The sequence below is a fragment of the Acartia tonsa genome, chromosome 3 (genome assembly GCF_053477335.1).
Source record: "Acartia tonsa isolate MP-2025a chromosome 3, ASM5347733v1, whole genome shotgun sequence".
NCBI classification, from domain to species: domain Eukaryota; kingdom Metazoa; phylum Arthropoda; class Copepoda; order Calanoida; family Acartiidae; genus Acartia; species Acartia tonsa.
In genome coordinates this window covers 13780598-13800683 of record NC_137262.1, presented here as the reverse complement: position 1 = coordinate 13800683, position 20086 = coordinate 13780598, and the positions used below count along the sequence as shown (strand labels likewise).

Sequence of the window (20086 nt, the reverse complement as noted above, 5' to 3'; positions counted from 1 at the left end):
TTAAATAAAGATTTTTATCACAGAAAAGTTGGCTCCCACACCCACAAACTTGAAAAAAATGTATTTTTAATGGGTAATGTAAAGATAGGTTGCACAGGGTTGTAGAACTCAGCAAGGGTCAGAAAAGTACAAAAAAGGAATGGAAGGGGATCGATTATAAAAATACGTTTGAGTGAAACCACCAATTTATCTATTACCCACTTTATATTAACATTCTGATAAATTAATTGGTAAAAATTTGAGCCTATTTTGATGAACAATGTTCCTGATCTACAAGGTAAAGCTGAGGAAAGCCACTCAGATTAGGATTTGATACGGATGGCAGCCCTAAATAAAAAATATGAGAATCCTCTGTTTTTCTCAGAATTAAACTGTTTTTTTTGCTTCATATAGTCCATGTCTGGTACATGTAAATTAATATAATCTGTCAACAGAAATGTAAAAAAAAATTTTTTTTTAGATAAACCTGTTAAAAAGGATTAAATTTAGCAAATTCATTTGTAATAATAAAGCATTAATTGTACAAATAATCGCCCCATTTCGTTAAAACATTCTCCGCATAGTTTAAAATCTAGTTCTGAAGGCAATGGACTAATTCTAAATGTCCAAACAATTCGACCAACCTGACGAAGAAAAACTGATGTCCCAGTCACTGACAAAAATATCTTCCTCTGAGCTGAATGCAAAGGTTGCCTTGAAAGTTTCCAAGTCTATGAAGGTGAGGTTGCTTCTGGCACAGCTCAGTGTCCATGGTGCCTGCTCACAATACAGGTTTATAACATTTCATTAAAACAGTACAACGCTTTTATTTTTGCAGTTTACTTTTAATAAGGTTTTTTCAGCTAAAGCTAAATATCTTTTTTCTTCTCAGAGAAGCCTCATATATATTATATATGCTGCTATGGGACTTCTTTTTCTAGAAGCTATTGCCGCAACGACTTGTAAGAAATAAAGAAGTAAGTTTAAATAGGGTATAGATTAACACTGAATTCTAAACAATTTGCCTAAAGTAAAATTAAATACTGAAACAGCCTAAACTGGTAATTCCTAATATTAATAATTTTCTTTTCCATACTTTCTTTAAAACACGTGTTTAAAATGGATTAACTTTTAGGCTACAATCTTTAAATAAAACTTTGGCTACAGATAGCTGCGAAAACGGCTATGGCTCAACGCAGCTCCGGGTGTCGAGCCTTCATGTTATGAATACAAATTTCATATATAAAATACACATTTTTTATTATGAAAATTTTAGGTTTACAACACCTTAAATCAAGTTGATGCATACATATATGTAGAGCACATTCAACAAATTATATCATTCAAAATATTATAAATTGTTCCATAAAAAAGAATTGGTTAAAAAGAAAGATTCAAGTTAGGTTCATTGAAACATATATTCATCTCTATGAAAATTAAGCATACTTATTAACGAAGATAGGTTGACCTTTGTGGTAAATAGACATTCCCTTTCTGAAGATACGTACGCCAATGAGGATTAGGTATACAAACCATACATGCATTATTCTTAAAAATGTGGTATACATATGATTTATTTATCATTTTGGTATTATGGATAGTCGTAAAAATTGAAAATTATAAAAATGTAATGCTTTGAATATATTTTGCGTAGAAACAATGCGATACAAGTATTTTTTAAACGTCTCGGAACCAGATTTAATCCAGCAGAAAAGAAAAAGAATCGCATCCGTGTTGGAATAGTTCGGCACCTCGGGGCTAAAAAAACTGGTTTTAATCTTGTAATTGTACATTCTATATCCGCGGAAAGCTGTTTATAATACGATGCTAGACATAGTTTTTTCGTATGGATGAGAACCGGTTCCTATCCACCGGATTCGAATGAATACAGAAAGGTTATTATTATTGGTATGATTATGCAAATCTATCTGAGTTATATTGAATGGACTGGATATAACATCAATCTTCAGTAGTAATATACATACAACTAGAATACAATATACTTACAATATATATCTTAATACAATACATACCCTCTAAGCACAGTTATGGAATCTCGACAACAAAGATTTTTTTATCCAATCTTTACAAGTGAGGTATTTTTGGAAAGAGGAATATATATAGAAAACGCCTATGTAAATTAGAAAATCCGCAGAAATCATATTTGCAAGTTATTTGCAAAAATCTGCAATGAAAATTTGCAAAATTAATTTCATCCCTTAAATGACAGATTTAGAAGAAAAAAATTTATGAAGTGTGTTTATCTATAAGTTTAGAATATACTTAAGGGCAAAAAAAATTTCTTTAGTGTTACTTTTTTCACCTTATATATGAAAAAAGCAGTTTCTCACATTTTATGATAGAAAAAGGTATAGGAACAAAGAACATGTTTTTTCTTGATGTAAACACAATAATTGGCATAAAATCTATCATCCTAAATGTAAAAATCAGATATAGAATCCTTTTTAGAGAAAATATAGTGCAAAAAGTAACCAAGACATTTTTGCAAAGTATGAAAATCTACAGAAAATAGTTCTTTTTGATTTTGATATACATATCAGATAAATGTATATAAAATTAGTGATCAAAAATTATAAAACAAGTTATAACTTTTTTCAACCCTATCAATGATTAAAATGCACTTTTAGGTTTACTCATTACCAAAGTAGCATATAAAAACTCTTTTTATTAGGTTATTAAACAAAATAAATTCAAATCAACAATTAGGCATTTTTTATAATGCAGTAGACCATAGGCGTCCAAGGGGGGGGGTAATGGGCCATTTGGCACCCCCAAACGATTTTAGGGGTGCCGTAGGCACCCCTAAAATTTTGTGAACAATACCCCCCCCAAAAAAAAATTACCCCTACCTTGGGGGTGCCGTAGGCACCCCCAACGATTTTGGGGGGGGTATTTACCCCCCCCAACGATTTTGGGGGGGTAAATACTCCCCCCAAAATAGAAAATCTCTAACAAAAAAATTTTTTGCGCGCTTCGCGCGCATTTTTAATACTAAATATTTTATAAAATTTAAATTACCCCCCCCAAAAATTTTACCCCGGGGGTAAATTTTGGGGGGGGTAAACAAATTTTACCCCTGCCAACAGATTTCAGGGGGGGTAATTACCCCCCCCAAGCAAATTTTACCCCCGGGGTAAAAATTTTGGGGGGGGTAAAAAAAATTTGCGGCGCGCTTCGCGCGCCATTTTACCCCCCCCAAAACCAAATTACCCCCCCCTTAAAAAAATTTTACCCCCCCCAAAATAAAAAGCTTGGACGCCCCTGCAGTAGACCATTTTGTAGTTGGTTATTTGGAATTTATTTTGTTTAATTACTTCATAAAAAGAGCTTTTATTCACTACTTTGGCAATTCCTAAACCTAAAAGTGCAATTTAATCAATGACAGTGTTGAAAAAACTTATAACATGTTTTATAGATTTTGATCACTAATTTTATATACGTTTATATGATATGTATATCAAAATCAAAAAGAACTGTTTTCTTTAGATTTTCATACTTTGCAAAAATGTCTTGGTTACTTTTTGCACTATATTTGCTCTAAAAATGATTCTATATCTGATTTTTACATTTAGGATAATAGATTTTATGCCAATTATTGTGTTTACATCAAGAAAAAACATATTTTTTGTTCCTATACCTTTTTCTATCATAAAATGTGAGAAACTGCTTTTTTCATATATAAGGTGAAAAAAGTAACTCTAAAGAAATTTTTTTTTGCCTTAAGTATGTTCTAAACTTATAGATAAACACATTTCATAAATTTTTTTTTCTAAATCTATCATTTAAGGGATGAAATTAATTTTGCAAATTAACATTGCAGATTTTTGCAAATAACTTGCAAATATGATTTCTGCGGATTTTCTAATTTACATAGGCGTTTTCTATATATATTCCTCTTTCCAAAAATACCTCACTTGTCAAGATTGGATAAAAAAATCTTTGTGGTCGAGATTCCATAATTGTGTAAGTACTATTTTAGAGCAACAGTCAGTCAGCAATATTTTTTGTTTTGGTGTTAGATATAATTTTTAAAGGTTATAGTTATTGAAATAAAGGTTCTTTTTGCAGTAAGGTTATCGAAAGTGAGAAGTTGAATGGACATGAACTTACCCCCAAAAAAGTTTCTTTCAGTCGTTTTTAAAACAATCTAAATAAGTATACAGACAAAAAAATTAACATAATACTTCTGTATTATTAGGTGAAAATGTTAAGACTCTACAAAGTGTCCTAAAAATGAGCCGTGTGACGTCAATATATCCGTCTCTTTTTAATGGGTTTTCTATACCACTTCTCCTCTCTCCTTTCGCTTTTACGAAGTCACACGGCTCGTTTTTTGAGGACACTATGTAGAGTCTCCTTTGTGTTTCTTTTTTAATGAAGCAAACAAAAATGTAAAAATAAATACAGAAGAGATTAAAATACTGAAACTTTTAAAACGAGGAAAATTGTAAATTTAAATTTTCTTAACCTACTCTCTCTGTGCTTAGAGAAAAGTATAAATAAACCCATTTTCTACAAAATTGCGCACACCAGAGTAATCTTATCTTTAATGAACAAAACCTTTCCTCCTCAAACTCCTGCTTTAAACAAAATTTTGTCGGAACCTAAATATGTTTTTAAAGGCGAAACTTTTCATCATATAGCTTCGGTCATTCCGTTCGTCAATAACACATAACTCTGATATTTAATTTAGCCATGCCAGAACAGAATAGTCCTATTGATTTTAAACTTAGCCCAGTGATTTCCGTAACATTAAGGTATAATCTAAAGGCATAAAAATCGTAAAAACTTGATATTTGGGACGATTAGACACAATGTTCTAAGCAAAGCATCTCTTTAATCAAGTCTAACTAAATATTTAGCCTGTCCATACTAGGAATTTAAGTAATTTTGGGATAGGTGTATACAAAAATATTCAGGCTTCTAAATACTTTTGCGTTGATTATCTATATTATATATTATATCAATGTTCGTTTGTCTGACTGTATAGCTTCACTTCTATGACTGTTGTTATCCTTGTTAATTTAATTTGATAAAATAAAACTCAGTTTTAAAATATAATTTATGTTTATATTGTATTGAAAGAGGATACTTTATTTGACACTTATTACAAAACCTTCATCTTTTAGTGTCATATTATGTTACAACACGTAATCCTAAGCCTTAATGTTAATTCATCATATTTCAAAGAATTTATACAGAAGTATTTCTTTCTTACTGAAAAATATGAAATCTTTTAAGGCCCCAGCTTAGAAACATTGAAGTTAAGATTTGATTTATGGATTCTGGCTTCAACTCTTGGCTTGATATCTCATAATGTGTTATAAATCATGAAAACTTGCCGCCTCACATTTATCAGTGCAACCTTTGCTCCACCAATATTGCAATAGTTTTCCTTATTTTCAATTTATAATATTTTGTTATCAATAGATAAATAGTCAGGTAGCTTATTCAAGATGTCTATGGCTGCTTTCAACAAACGGCTGACCGCATTGTCTAGAATTGCACATTATTATAACCGCCAAAACCTTCCGTGACAAAAATCGGAATAGCAACCTACAAAGTTATATAAGAAAACTTCGCAATGTCTACTTGATAAATATTTACTTTCTATTCGAAGAACGCACTTCCTATTAGATGATTATACTTCTTTGGATTTTATTAGGTCCTTTAATTCAACATTCTTATGTTTTTTCATGAAAAAAATCGAAAGTAAGGCCAAAATGTTTTTTTGGCCTTTGTCAGATTGTTTAGGTGTTGATCGATTTTTTTACTTTCACCCTTTACATTTCTATCTTAAGATAAACTCCCCTTGTTTCTAACATTTAACAGAATTCTATTATGATTACTTATAGGTTATAACCCAAATTTCCCAAACTATACAAAATTAGAATCAGACTATTTCGCTAAATATCTTTATCTTAAAGTTAAACTGGCTTTAGTTATTAAATTAGTTTTAAAGAAAAATACAGAACCCTTTTCTAAAGTCAAACTTGCATTATATTAAGCAAAATTAACATTATGTAACAACCACATTTTCAAGTATTAAAACCATTATTGCTAGAATTGCTGTACATATTATGTATATTTGATTTTAATTTCAATGACATAATTGTAAGTTGAATGGTTTGGGATGGTTACAATATAACTTTGAGCAAATATTGTTTAAAGAGGGAATCAGGAAATGTATAGATTAATACTAGCGGTTGCGCCTCTAGCATCTAGGGGATCTGTATCCAAAGGGGCTAGATAAATAATCTTAAACCAAGACTTTAATCTGAAAACGAAATAGCTTAGAACCATGACAGGACCTTTGTGAAGCTTACTTATAACAGAGAACCCAATCAGTTCAGTAGTTATTGAGATCTAAAGCTTCTGACAAAAAAACACCTCCCTTCCTACTTTATAAATATAATAAGATATGCATTCTATATACTCTTTCCATTGTAGTTATAATACATAAAATACTTTTTTATCGTTGTACAAAAACTCTTAAATAAAAAGAATTGAGAAGGCTGGAATAAAGTGAAATATATATTCTACTAGCTGGAAAAGCCTGTTTTTTTGTATTCTATACATCAGAGTATAACAATAGAGGGTATAGGGGGTAAATAACTTAATGTATCCACCCCTTTGCCGACTTTCAATTGGGTCTTTGAAAATCAACCAATAGCGTTGGGAATGTAACCACAGCTAGAGCATAAAGCAATATACTAGAAGACGAAAAAGGTCCCCAACTGGGGGATCCAGGTAGTTGTCTGTGGTTATGCATTTATATATAGAGATTTATTGGCTATAACACCGCGTTTTTTGAAACTGTTTGGTTTGTATGGAAACAAACATCCTGTTAACTTCCAGTATAAAAGAAATTAAGTAAAAATGCTTTCATAAAAAAAGTTGCATTGTAAACAGAATTGTGTTGAATGTTATTTTTCCTGAGTGCAATGGCAGGAGCTGGGACAAATGACTGATTCCGTCCTGACAAGGCATATCAAATAATTAGGTGTTTTACCTCAAAGTTTCCACTGAAGCATAGAACCCCCCCGCCTCATTACTTTGGAACAAGTAGGAAAAAAGGTGGGGTAAGTTTTTCGTATGTTTGTTTATCACTTTAGGTCGGGTTATGTTAGTTTGGGTGCCGGGTAACCCTGCAGGGTGAGGCTCCCCTCGAATTAGGCTTTTGGTAAATCAATATAAAAGAGGGGGGGGGGGCAGTTTAGTGCTCAATGGATACTTAAGGGAAAGCACCAAATAATTACAAACATGTGACCCAACATAAATTTTGCTCAACGGGGACAAGGGATAGGGTAATGAAATATATATTTGTCACCCAATGAGGTAAATAGTAATGAATTTATGCTTAAAATGTTTAACTAAACTTCGTAAAAAAGGTTTTTTCATTTTTATCATTGTTCAATAGAAAATGTGAGATGTGAACAAGCACATCTTAATGGCTTTTCAATTGTTTATTACACAATCTGTTATTTGTTTCAAGCAGTAACTACCTTAGAACGTGATCATCCTTTTTAATATAGAATTATCAGATTATGAAGCTCTTTTTTTTCTCTCCACGTATTATCAGACATAGTAATATAGTAAATAAAAGAATCCTATAATAATGATTATTTTATCAAGGTTATTCTGTCTGATATATATATATATTTATTTATTTATATTTCTTAAAGAATATTCCAATAACTACAAATACCCCGGCTCATGCTTTTACCATGTAAATGTAACAAGGAAAACGTTACAATTTAGGTCTTAACTGCAAAGCTTCATTTAATTTTTTTTATAAAATGACACTTATTTCTTTTTTTTACAAATATACTATTTGCATTTTTTACTTTTTCTTGACCTTCTAATATTCCCTGTTTTTATTTCTATAGCGAAGAAATTCTACATTTAAGGTCCGTCCTACCTTAAATTGAATTAGTCATGTCAGAGTCGTACTTTTGTTTTTTTTCCGAATTTGCATGTCGATTCCTTTGACAGTTAGGTACAACTCTAAAATTATTTCTGATGTGTCCGTATGTCCATTTTTGATTTGATGTTATTTTATCTATTTAACAGCAATATTTTATTTGACATAGTTAACCTATTCAATTGAATTTTGGAAGAGAAATTCCTAGGCGGACGTAAAATAATTCTTGAGTGTATTCGCTACCAGAAAAGAACGCATTAATAGTTTACTTTATATTCTTTGTTTTTTTATTCTTTTGTTGTGTAGTGTAGTGCACTTCTAATTGAATGATTATCTAATGAGCTTCACTCTGTGCTAGATTAATAAAACAGTAGGTTGTCCTTTTGTTAGGTAAATCACATTATGCTGTTAATAGACGTTGCACAAAAAAGTCACTCTTAAAAAATCTTCCATCAAATTTATTTGAGGATTCTAAAAGTCAAAATACTAAAAAATGGTATTAAGGTAAATGGGTTAGCAAGCATAATTCACTCAAGAAATAGCCTAAAACTTGAATAGGACAAAATATTTTTAAAATCTTAGTTGCCATACAAACAAGCATTCCTACCTAACCAATTAGGGATTCAAAGGTACATGAGACATGTTAAAAAAGTGATTGGGTAGTTTTACATTTTTGAAATAAGGACCTCTTTTACTCAAAAATTATTTGATATGTTCCTTGTGCTAGAGAAGATAGTTGCACTGAGAAAGACAAGCTGGAGCAGAACCTTGTACAGGATCATCATTGCTGGACAACTTTGCTTCGCCAGGTTCTTGTCAAATGTCAGGTTAGGAACAGTCACGAGAATAGCGTTTTCTGGTGCTGTTGTTTTATTAACATTTTAGGAGCTGATGGCGTGTCAGTATTACCTGAAAATAAAATATATTTATTATCTACGTTATCATATTAACAGATCTAAAGTAAAGATAAATATAAAAATGACTACCTCCCCTCCTTTCCCACTGAACTTTTTCGTCTGCTACCAAATTGTTTTCTACCATTGGTTGATTTTCAAAGATCCAATTGAGAGTCGGCACAAGGACATTGCGAAAGGGAAATAAAGTGATTTAACCCCTTCTTCCCCCTCTGTCTCTAATATCCCATAAATGGCATTAATCCTATTAATAACATTAACAAGTATTATAGATCGAAAAGAGATAAAATTAAAGATACACATAAATACAGGGCAAATTTAATAGAATCTTTGCTGTTCTAAAAAGTTGTGGACTAGATTAAATTTAAAATAACATTTTTGTGTATGTTAATTAATCTTTAGCTGAGTCTGTAAGTCAACAGACAATTTGGCCAACAAAAATATTTCATTTTGCATTTCTAGTCTTATATCAACTTAAAACAAGGCTCGGCAGTTGCGCATCGTTTAATCCTTTTTGTGTGTTCGCCAAAATATGGCATATTAGAAAGAGGTTCAGACAGCAAGTTGAGTTATAAAGTTATAAAATGTCGATTTTTTTCTCCAGTACAGAGTACAGTTGGATGAGGCGCAACTGCCGAGCCTTGCTTAAAACTATGTTGGCTCTGTTTTTTTTTGTTTATATAAATGCATAGACCAACTTATTAATTAATTTCACAAGTCTAGAAACCAACTCTTAGTATTTTTCCTTCTTCTGCTCCAGAATATACGGGAACAGGGAAGAGGTAAAGGTTCTAATATAATGGATATACAATACATGTAGATATTATGACAGGGGTAAAATTGTCGTCAACTCATTAATTGCTAACATTAAACTCATTACTGATCAGTTTGTTCATCCAGTAGGAGTGGAAAGATTGGGTAACAGAGGATGTAATCGTTATTTTAGCCCGCTGTACGTTTCACTTGATTTGATTAGAGAACATAAAAACTGGAATAACTTCCAAGTAATAATAAATCCATTTATAATCTATATATCTTATTTCTCATAGAAAACTAATAAAACTTATAAGATTCAAATACATATACTCTTCTAAACATAAAAATTACATTAGATCTCTGGTCTTTGATATATAACATGTATTGATATATTTCATCTTTAATTTTCTAAACTTCATATCTATACCATCTTTCTCTTACACAACAAATAGACACAGAAAAGGCAAAAAAATCCTTTATTTGTAGATATTTGATTTTTTTAGTAGTTATTACTAATATTTGTTAGCTCCTTAAGGACAAAATCAACTTTGTTTACTTGATTAATTTTTTTTTCTTCAGATATCCTGTCCCTGTATTTGAATAGAAAATCTCAAGTCCAGAGAGTTCATTTCAAAACTTTAAATAAATATTCTCAGATGCTAAAACTTTTCAAACAATTTGATTCGGTTTCAGACCAATACTTTAAATTGTATATTTTTTATTAAATTAATTATTATCTAAAATGCCCATACAACTGTTATAAAATAGTTTTCTTAAAAATTGAAATTTTAAATAAATTTAACTTTATTTATAGATATTCTGTACAGTACAACTAAAACGTCAACTACATTCATAGACGTACAAAGGAATGTAGGGGGGGGGGGGGTATAAGGGTTTACATCCCCTCAAACTTTGAAACCCCTAATTTCACCCGCCTCAAAATTTAAAAAAAAATATATATATTAGATTACCCCCCTTAATCCATTGAAACCTCTTTTTACCCCTAACAAAAAAGCATGGACGTCCTTGACTACCTTGTTAAACTTTGGAAATTAATTTTTAATGCTTAAAGCTCCTTGAAAAAAAAACAGTTATATATATGTATATAAGATATCTATAAACAAAGGGAGATTTAAGATAAAATTAGAGCTGTAAAATATAAAGTATTCAGTAATAACTATTCTCTATGAATAAATGTAATTGTTTGTATATGCCTGTGTGTGTGTGTGTGTGTGTGTGTATGTGTATTTTGGTGTGTACTTAGGCATTTAGAGTGCTTTGTTTGCTTAGATATAACTAGAGTGTTATATGGTACTGTATATCTATAATACAAAGTAGAACGATGTCTGTCTGTCCGTCTGTCCGTCTGACCGTCTGTCCGTCTGTCTGTCTGTCTGTCCCTTAAGATCTCGGTAACCACTGAACCGATTGGATTCTACTCTTCAGGGTATATACCTATTGGTCCTGTGGTGGTTTTAAGCTATTTTCTTGGGGGGTGGGACACCCCCAACCCCCCCAAAAACAAAAAAATCCTCCCCCCCATTTTTTTTTTTTTTTTTTTTTTTTATTTGCTGAAGATTTCCTAGGTCCTTTGTTAAAAAATATTTTTTATTCCAGCATTTATTTTGAATGAAAGAATAGCAACATTCTCTCACTAAAAACAATAAATATTAATTTTTTTTATCACCTCTTGGGGCAAAGCCCCTAGAGGCTAGGGGCGAAGCCGCTAGTTACAAAATATATTATATTATTCAATATTTCAGTTGGATTCAATACGATAATCATATAAAACTTAAACTAAATTAAACGGCAAACTATTTAATTTCATTATATGTGTTTTCAAACATGATTATGAAATAAAGTTTCTAATCATCCCCGCCCACCTCAAATTCATGCCTTGCATAGCAGCGGTGGGTAATTTTTGGATAATTCAATACTCGAACCCAAACCCAACTAACGAAATAAACCAATGAACGCTAAACGAAAAAAAATATGCACTTTAAAATAATAAAAGGTTTGACTGCTTTAACTTCATAACAACAATTATATAAGCAAAGCATATGCGTATTTAGGTATGTTAGAATTTTCCTATCGATTTCCAACGATTTATAAAGCGTTGCAATTCTATAATCGTTACCATGCAGATAGTCTGTAGGTCCAATTTTTAGAATTAAAATTATATTTTTTGATTTAGAATAATGATTTCTAGCACAACAAGGTACAAAATTATAATACTTTTGTTCAGATTGATAAATATATATCCTTCTCATTAACTTATGACACTATAAATGTGTTAATATTTGTTTGTACTATAGTTTTACTTTCAGTCTTAGCTCTTAAGGTTGTTGTCATGCTTGTTATATTGTATATACTTGCTTTTCTATGAATTTGAATATGTATAGCAGCTAGAGAATAAAAGAAAAGCTTACACAACCTCTAAACTCAACTTGTGTTTCCCAGAGTTTGGAGCAAAACTTTTCACTTTGCTAAAGGCCCTATGAATTCAGAAATATAGTTAACGAGGATAGGATCTTTTTAAATGGGAAGAAATATAGACTAAAACCAACCAAAGATTTATATAAAAAGTAAAATAGTCTAAAACTATCTCGGGATACATGTGAAGCTTCCCTAAAAAGGAGAAGTCAATCGATTTAGTAGTTATTAAGATCTTAATAAACAAATATAAACACCTTACTACCAATTCAGCGGTAAGCGAGATCTTAATCTATAGACATGTAGACATCCTGTTACTGTAATAAGGATGGTGATAGTCAAACAATAGGCTAGCTGCTGCTATTAGAAATTTTCACATTTTAAGTTTTTGCAGTTTTAGTAATAACATGAAACAATTTATCCCATCAAGGACCAGCCCTATATTTGTGAAATGAATATTATATGCATAATAGATCCAGGTATAGGATAGTATATTCCTCTGGCCATGAAATAAGTTTGGTGGGTTCATGTTTAGGCCACTCAGACCTAGGCCACACTCACATATTAGTGATTAAGAATATTCAATTAAAAAGAATTTTTAATCAGGCATGTTATTAAAGCAAGTCTGGGTTGAAAATTTAATCTTCAAACATACTTCCTTCAATATCAAGGTGTATTATTAAATCCTTACCAAAATAAACATTCTTCATGATTTACAATGATCTTAAGGGATAAGACTAAGGGTGTTTAATTGATATAAATCCCCAATGATGAAAAACAAGATCTCCCCTTCAGTATATCAAAATTATTCTTTAAATAGTTTTTGGACACTACTGGTTTGCAAATAACCAATAAAAATTCAATAAAAATACCAAAAGATTCTTAACTAAGATAACATGGTTAAAAACTTTGTACACCATCTCCTCCCTCCATGCAATTTTAGGTAAACAAGGATAATAACATCCATAAAAGCCAAGTCATTAAATAAGATAGAAGGACAAACAAACATTACCAATTTGAGAGTTATTATAAGGAATTTTTATTATAAAAGAAATGGAACATTATTTTAGTTTATGGAAGCACTTACATTTTAAAACGTAACAATAGTAATGATTGCCTTATAATATCAATTAAATATAACTTAATCGACTTAGGATTCGCCAATCAAAAACCAAGTTGACAAGACAAGTATTCAAAATAAAATTTTAAATTGATAAAGTTTTTCCAACATGCCATAACTTACAATAAGATTATTGTTATATACAGACTGACGGACCGACCCTAAGCTAGTGTAGAAACGCTTTATTTTGAAAAAAAGTAAAATAATCAAATTTATAGCTTAATGTAAAGCAGTGCAGTTTGTGCGAATTTGAGATTAAATTTGCTAACTGAATTTGCTGAAATTCTAAAAATTGGCAGGCTAGGTAAAAGTAGCTTAAATTGCAGGAAGTAAATTCAATGAAGAATTTAATTTTCCAAGTATTTCAAGCATTAAATTATCTGAACTAAGCAGGGGGTTTAAGCTTACTCAGTTATTTTATTTTCCTAAGAATTTTAATAAATTTATTGTTTTTTATACTTAAATCTTTAAAATGAAAAAGAAATAAGAATTGTTTCACGACTAGACAGTACGGGTTCATCTTTTAAGGGAAGCATACCCTTGGTCCTTTAAGGGTTGCAGCAGCTATTTTTTATAAAGCATCTGAAATCAGCGGCTTTTTGGCGTCTATATACTTTGGATATCCTTTTCCAGGGGATAAAACGAAAAGCTGTAAATTCTTATGAAACTTTAATAAAGGGCCTACCTTCGCATATAAAGAAGATTTGATATTTTCATATGAACTTTATGGCCTCCTGCTGTCTCATATTCTTATTACACAATCCTTTACTACATCTTTATACACAGATATCAATTCTGGACTTAAGGATCTGTAAAAAAAAAAATAAATGAAAAAGTTATTATAAAAGTTTATGAAACTAAGAGAAAGAAAGAGAGAGAGAGAGAGATAAAATGATACATTTGTTAAATTAACAATGATAATCCTAATCTTGTTAGCTCAACTTTTTCTTTGGGAAAAATATGAAAAAGAATGAGAAGAGATAGAAAACTTATCAAATTTTTTTTAAAATAATAAATGTGCAAATGAAGATAATGAAAAAAGACTAAACTTTCAAATTACACTTTATTTTGAAATAAAAATATTAATTTAGATATTTTATAGAATTGTAATAATTTTGCAAACCCAAAATCTTAAGTTTTACTAAAAGTATAGTTTTTTTGTTTAAATCATAGGACTAAAAAATATAAGCTAACCGTTTTCAAGATAAAATGGAGAACTTTTAAACATACCCCTAAACTCAGACAAACGCTTAGTAATATAGCTAGACTTCAAACTATTTTAGCGTAAGTAGTATTTGTAAGCATATAAAAATAAGACTAAAAAGAGAGAGGAAGAGAGAGAAAGAGAGAGAAGAGAGAGAGAGAGAGAGAGAGAGAGAGAGAGAGAGAGAGAGAGAGAGAGAGAGAGAGAGAGATAGATAGAGAGAGAGAGAGAGAAAGAGAGAGAAAAAAAGGTAGGAAAATGACCTAAGTTAATCCAAAAAGGCTTAGGCCAAAGAATACTCCTCTGCATTTTCTTTTATGAAGTAGATCCAATATTCATAAAACAGAGGCATATTTTATATTTTACGTTCATATGATATTTTATAAGGTTCTTTATTATATAAATCTATAGATGGAAATATAACATTAAAATTTTCCCCCTTAAAATTTAAAAGTGTTAGGTAAGATTTCATTTTAATAATTTGTCCATCCATACCGGCGTAACAGAGAGCTCTGATTGTTATTTTAGGCATGGTAGATCCGTCCTATCCATTTCAAATTTTGTAAGATGTTTTCTGTAGTAGCTTTGTTCAATTTATTAAGCAGTTTTAGAACTGAATATCAAGTTAAAAGATATAATTGCGTTCGTACTAAGCATCCTATTTTCAACTAATTAAGCGAATGATTAACAAAGACCTAAACTAGAATTCTTTTCCTTCAATATTTATCAGTTAATGTTCGTATGGCCGAATGTCTGATTTGTTAAGCTACGCCTGTATGGATGTTGCCATCTTTGTTCACAATATTTTCAAGTTGTCGAAAATGTAAATTCTGAATGATGTTGAAGAAATGTTAACACAAATGTTGTTGGAAATGAATATTTTGACAGAACATGATTTATCTTTGTTCTCACATCAAATAAATAAATCAGGGCTCGGCAGCCGTGCCTCAGTCGCGCAAAAGCCTCACAGTTTAACCCGCTTGTGTACGAAAATATTCCAAAATTATGAGCTGTCTGTTTAGGAACAGGTTTAGACATCCAGCTAGATTTTAAAGTTATGATATGATGATTTCAATGAGGCTTAGACGCGGCTGACGCTCGACTGCCGAGCCTTGAAATAAATTATAAAACTTTTTGATATTAGAATGGTGTTTGATAAATCATCTTTTCTTATTTTGCGCCATAATTTATAAATGTATTAAAATAATATTTAAATAAAAACAAATTCTCTAAAACCGTTTATGTACAATGGTAAAATTAAAATGAATCTTTTGTCGTTAAAAGCCTAGACGTCTGATTATCATAATGTTGGGAAATTTTTAAAATAATAAATAGTACATTCATTAAACATTTCTTTCGGGTATCGTATAAATTTGGGGGGGAGGGTGTTGGCATATCCTCTGCAAGTAGCCTAAAACCTTCCCTGGACCAATACTAGATTTTACTGATTATATGGTCAACTGCCCAGCATTTATTAGATCTTACTGGACACAAACTCACAAGTAAAAATTAAAACATTGATTAGATAGCGTGTCTATGAATATAAAAAAATATGTAAAAATCTCTTTTTCCCGATTTCGTGTATGTATTTTGATTCTGTAAAAAAAATGCTGAATATCAGATTTTTGCAAAGATCAAAGACCAAAGTTAACAAATACAAGTAAACGAGAAAAAGATAAAATGTTTTAGCTTTACAAAGTGTCTAAAAAATCAGCCGTGCGACGTCATAGAAATACGTCTAAATCCTTATCTTTTTTAGGGGTTTCCTTTCCTACTTTCAATTTTTATGACGTCACACGGCTGATCTTTTGAGACACTTTGTAAAGCTTTTAAAATGTTTGGAATTCTTATACCAACAAATTAATATCTTCTAAAATAAATCCATCAATTTGTTATTTATAAAAATTTCGTGTTTTTTTTATTTAAAAATATAAATTAACGTTGAAGTTGAAATCTCTGCGAGGGCATTGCTGGAAATTGACAGGTAGAACAGGATTTGTGGAGCCTGCTGGGCTCCATGATAATATGCAAAAAATATTTGCCTTGACTTTGCATTGAATATCAACTATGCAAATATGTTATACATACATACATGTGGATGTGGAGAGGTATATAATATCCAGCTAAACTTAGAGGCATTAGTGAGAATCACAAACGAAGATAAGTGTCCCTAATGGTATTTTCTTATGTCAGGCTTATGTAAGCTTTTAGTTAAGTATCCCTATAAAGTTTCTAAGTTATTGTTAAGTATTCCTAAATGTAGTAATGTTAAGTAAGACTTAGGAAAGGTTTAAGGTACCTTATGAAGTTTACTAGGGCTTCCTATTTTGTTCTTAGTTACATTAAGCTATGTCAAGAAAAAGCAGGTTTGATATACGAGTACCTTTTGGGTTATGTCTTAAAACAGCCAATTGTTTTTCTAACAAAATTTTTTTAAAAATATTCCTTTCTTTTTAAAGTTTTTGAGCACGGTTCCTTGTAAATTCCACCACATACATCCTATCTGTGTTATACATAATAGCAAGTAACCATCTAAGGCCTCTTTAAAGATATTTTTGATTTTTCTAATTATAAAGAATGGTTACTTAAAAATATTTTTATAGGGTGATTTTTTTAATAGAAAATATGGTAAATTAACCTCCCCCAATATATATAAAAAACACAAATCATATTCAAATATTGGAAATGGGCAGGTGTCCTAAACATTTGCAAATTATTTTTTTTTCGTTAAAATGAATGAACATCAAAATAAATGTTATAATTTAATTCTACATTTAAAGAGTAATAATTCAGAATTTATTGCAATGAGTATACTTTTAGTTATCTATAATGTTTCTTTCATTTTTTTTTACTAAATTAAATAAAAAATTTTGCGCTAAGTAAGACTTATTTTTCATGATTTTTTATTTTATTTTTTTAATGATTTAATTAGGGTTACTTAAAGTTGACACTAACATAGGTTAAGTATACTTAAGCCATACATATATAAAATTAGGACAAGTTTTTCTAAATTAGCCAAAAAAAGTATGCTTTGAAATAGCAAAAAATAATTAAGACTAAAAATAATGTTCTAAAGTTTTCATAACTGCAAAACACAATATTAAAATTAGAATGGAAAACAATCCTTTAAAGCTCCGTAAATTCTCAAAAAAATGTTAGAATCAATAAACACTATTAAGGGGAGATGGATGTGGAGTGCCGTCTAGCGTAGGGATACATAAATAGATAGATAAGATCTAGATGGTCTATCTGGCACCAAATTCTGTCAAACATAGAAAGAGATTCCTATAAGACAATCCCTTTTGTTAATTTATAACTATTAACTGTATGTATATGTTTCAATTCGATAATTTGGGCAACAAAATGTTTAAATGATAAATTTTCTGAACATTAGCTTTATCTACTCTGGAAAGTGGCCCTATAGAATTGTTCTCAAAGGTATGTTATGAAAGAGATGTTATGAAAATTTTCTAAATTAAAGTTATTCTCGGCCACACTTTGTCTCAGCCTAAATGTGTTAGATTGAATATGTAAACTTTTATATTCATTACTAATAAAAGATGACAACAAAGGACAACCTAGCTTTTATCTGGGGAGGGGGGGGGGGGTAAGAAATTAAAAACCAAAATTTCATCTTTATATCAAATAGGCAAGGACGCGCGGATAGGCTAATTTTGAAAATGTGTATCTAAATATTTTACATCTATGCCAGGCCTTTGTTTCCCTTTCATTCTATCCCCATACATGTATCCTTCTTAAAAGCGAAGCTTTAATCTATAATTTGGGTAGGTCCGTCCATCTGTATCTGATAGCTCATATCGTTAATTTAGGCATGTTAGAATTGTCTTATAAATTTCAAACTTTTCATGATGATGCCTGCAATTGTTAATACTATTTCGAAAGTGTAGCAACTCTAATAAATATCAAAATGCTCATTTTAAACATGCTTTTTAAAACTATTTTCTATAAACATTTTGATTATATCATTATCCCATTTATCTTATATCTAAAATAATAATTCCTAGAAAATTAGGTACAATACAGGTGTATGTATTTCATTAAACAATACCATGCCGTCAATCAATTTTACGTAATTATGAACAATTTTAGAGCTCCGTGTTTTTTTATGATGCCATTCTTGTTTAGCAACTCTCTAATGAGAAAGGAATAATGCAAAGAGTACAATTAAAAGACAAATTCATGCAAATAGAATGTTTATAACGGCAATTTAATAATATACATTTTATTAAATCAACAAAAAGTTTTGTTGAAAAATACATCAAAATGTTTACTGATAAAGATTATTATTAATGTTTCTTTTTTTAATAAATTGATATAATATTATAGGGTACCCTAATTCTATATTGGAGTATGTTATGAAAAGGGATGATTTCCGAAGGTGGTGCAATGGTAAAGGGGGGGGGGGGGGAGAGGTTCCTTAAGGAAAGCCTTGCTCAATCTTAGCCAATACATAGGAAGAGTTTTTCTAAATGAGCTAAAAAACTTTATTTTAAAAGTAGCATTAGATTAAGATTAAGTGATAAAAGGGAAAAATTTAAATATGAATGTCTAGCATCTTTGATGCAAACTTTAGAGGCTTTTAATTGTTATGAAAATTTGCTAATGCAAATTAGCTTATATAAATCAAAATGAAGGTATACTTATTATTACACTATTCATTAGGGGGAAATGATTGAAATGGGTAGGGAGAAGGGGCGGGGGAGAGCTGATAATTGAAGACATAGGGTTACTTAAAACTTTACATATGTATACATAAAAAGCTTATTTGAAAAGAAAGCAGGTAGAAGGGAGAGGAGATGGGAAGGGAGGGGAGGGGGGTTGATGAGGGTTACTAAAAAAAATAATGTCAGAAGGACAAGCTTAAGATAGGCTTTCATTAAAAGTTAGGGATGCCTAAATAAATTAAGGTATTCTTGAATATATGAGAAAGCAGGTAATATTTCTTTCTTCTCTTACAGTTTGACAACCAATGAATAGATATATAAGATCTAGATGGTCTGTCTGGCATCAAATTCTATCCTATTTCTAGCGGCTACGCCCCTAGAGGCCTCTAGAGGCACTTGAGGAGGAGAGAGTCGAATTTAATAATTCAATTTCTTATTTTAGATTTTAAATATTTTTTTGTGCCCCCGCCCCCCCCCCTCATTTTTAATTTTAGTTAAAAAAATATTTTTTAAAATTTTTTTTTTTTTTGGGGGGAATTTTCCATTTTTAGGGGGGGTTACAGGTGTCCCACCCCCCAAGAAAATAATTATAAACCTTCCCGGGACCTATGAGAAGCTACCCTGTTAAGAAGAACCCGATCAGTTCAGCGGTTAGCGAGATCCTTCAGTACAAACATACAAACATACAAACACACAAACACACAGACAAACATCCTGTTACTTTATCATCTATAATCAATAATACAAAGTAGTACAATGTCTCTCTGTCTGTCTGTCTGTCCCTCTGTCCGCTTAAGATCTCGGTAACCACTGAACCGATTGGATTCTACTCTTCAGGGTTTATAACTATCGGTCCTGTGGTGGTTTTAAGCTATTTTCTTGGGGGGTGGGACACCCCCAACCCCCAAAAAACAAAAAAATTCCCCCCCCCTTTTTTTTTTTTTTTTTTTTTTTTGCTGAAGATTTCCTTGGTCCTTTATTTTTTTTGTAGAAGATTTCCTTGGTCCTTTTGTTTTGAAGGAGATTTCCTTGGTCCTTTACAATTTTTGC

At 30.8% G+C, this 20086-nt stretch overlaps 1 protein-coding gene across 1 annotated transcript; it reads right to left on the bottom strand.

Moving 5' to 3' along the window:
• Positions 1–244: 244 nt before the first annotated feature.
• Positions 245–13958, bottom strand: LOC145314142 (uncharacterized). Its single transcript, XM_080153940.1, has 5 exons — positions 13833–13958; positions 8644–8833; positions 6939–6980; positions 624–759; positions 245–327 (listed from the first exon to the last, which is right to left on the bottom strand). The coding sequence occupies exons 2-5, from the start codon at positions 8707–8709 to the stop codon at positions 245–247; spliced, it is 327 nt and encodes a 108-aa protein (XP_080010066.1). The 5' UTR covers positions 8710–8833; positions 13833–13958.
• Positions 13959–20086: the final 6128 nt, after the last annotated feature.

Coding starts and splice junctions, on each gene's coding strand:
- LOC145314142 (XM_080153940.1), bottom strand. CDS start 8,709: ATGATGATCCTGTACAAGGTTCTGCTCCAGCTTGTCTTTCTCAGTGCA. Junction 760..6,938: donor CCAGCTCCTGCCATTGCACT/CAGGAAAAATAA, acceptor CTGTATTGTGAG/CAGGCACCATGGACACTGAG. Junction 328..623: donor CATCAGTTTTTCTTCGTCAG/GTTGGTCGAATT, acceptor TTTTTTATTTAG/GGCTGCCATCCGTATCAAAT.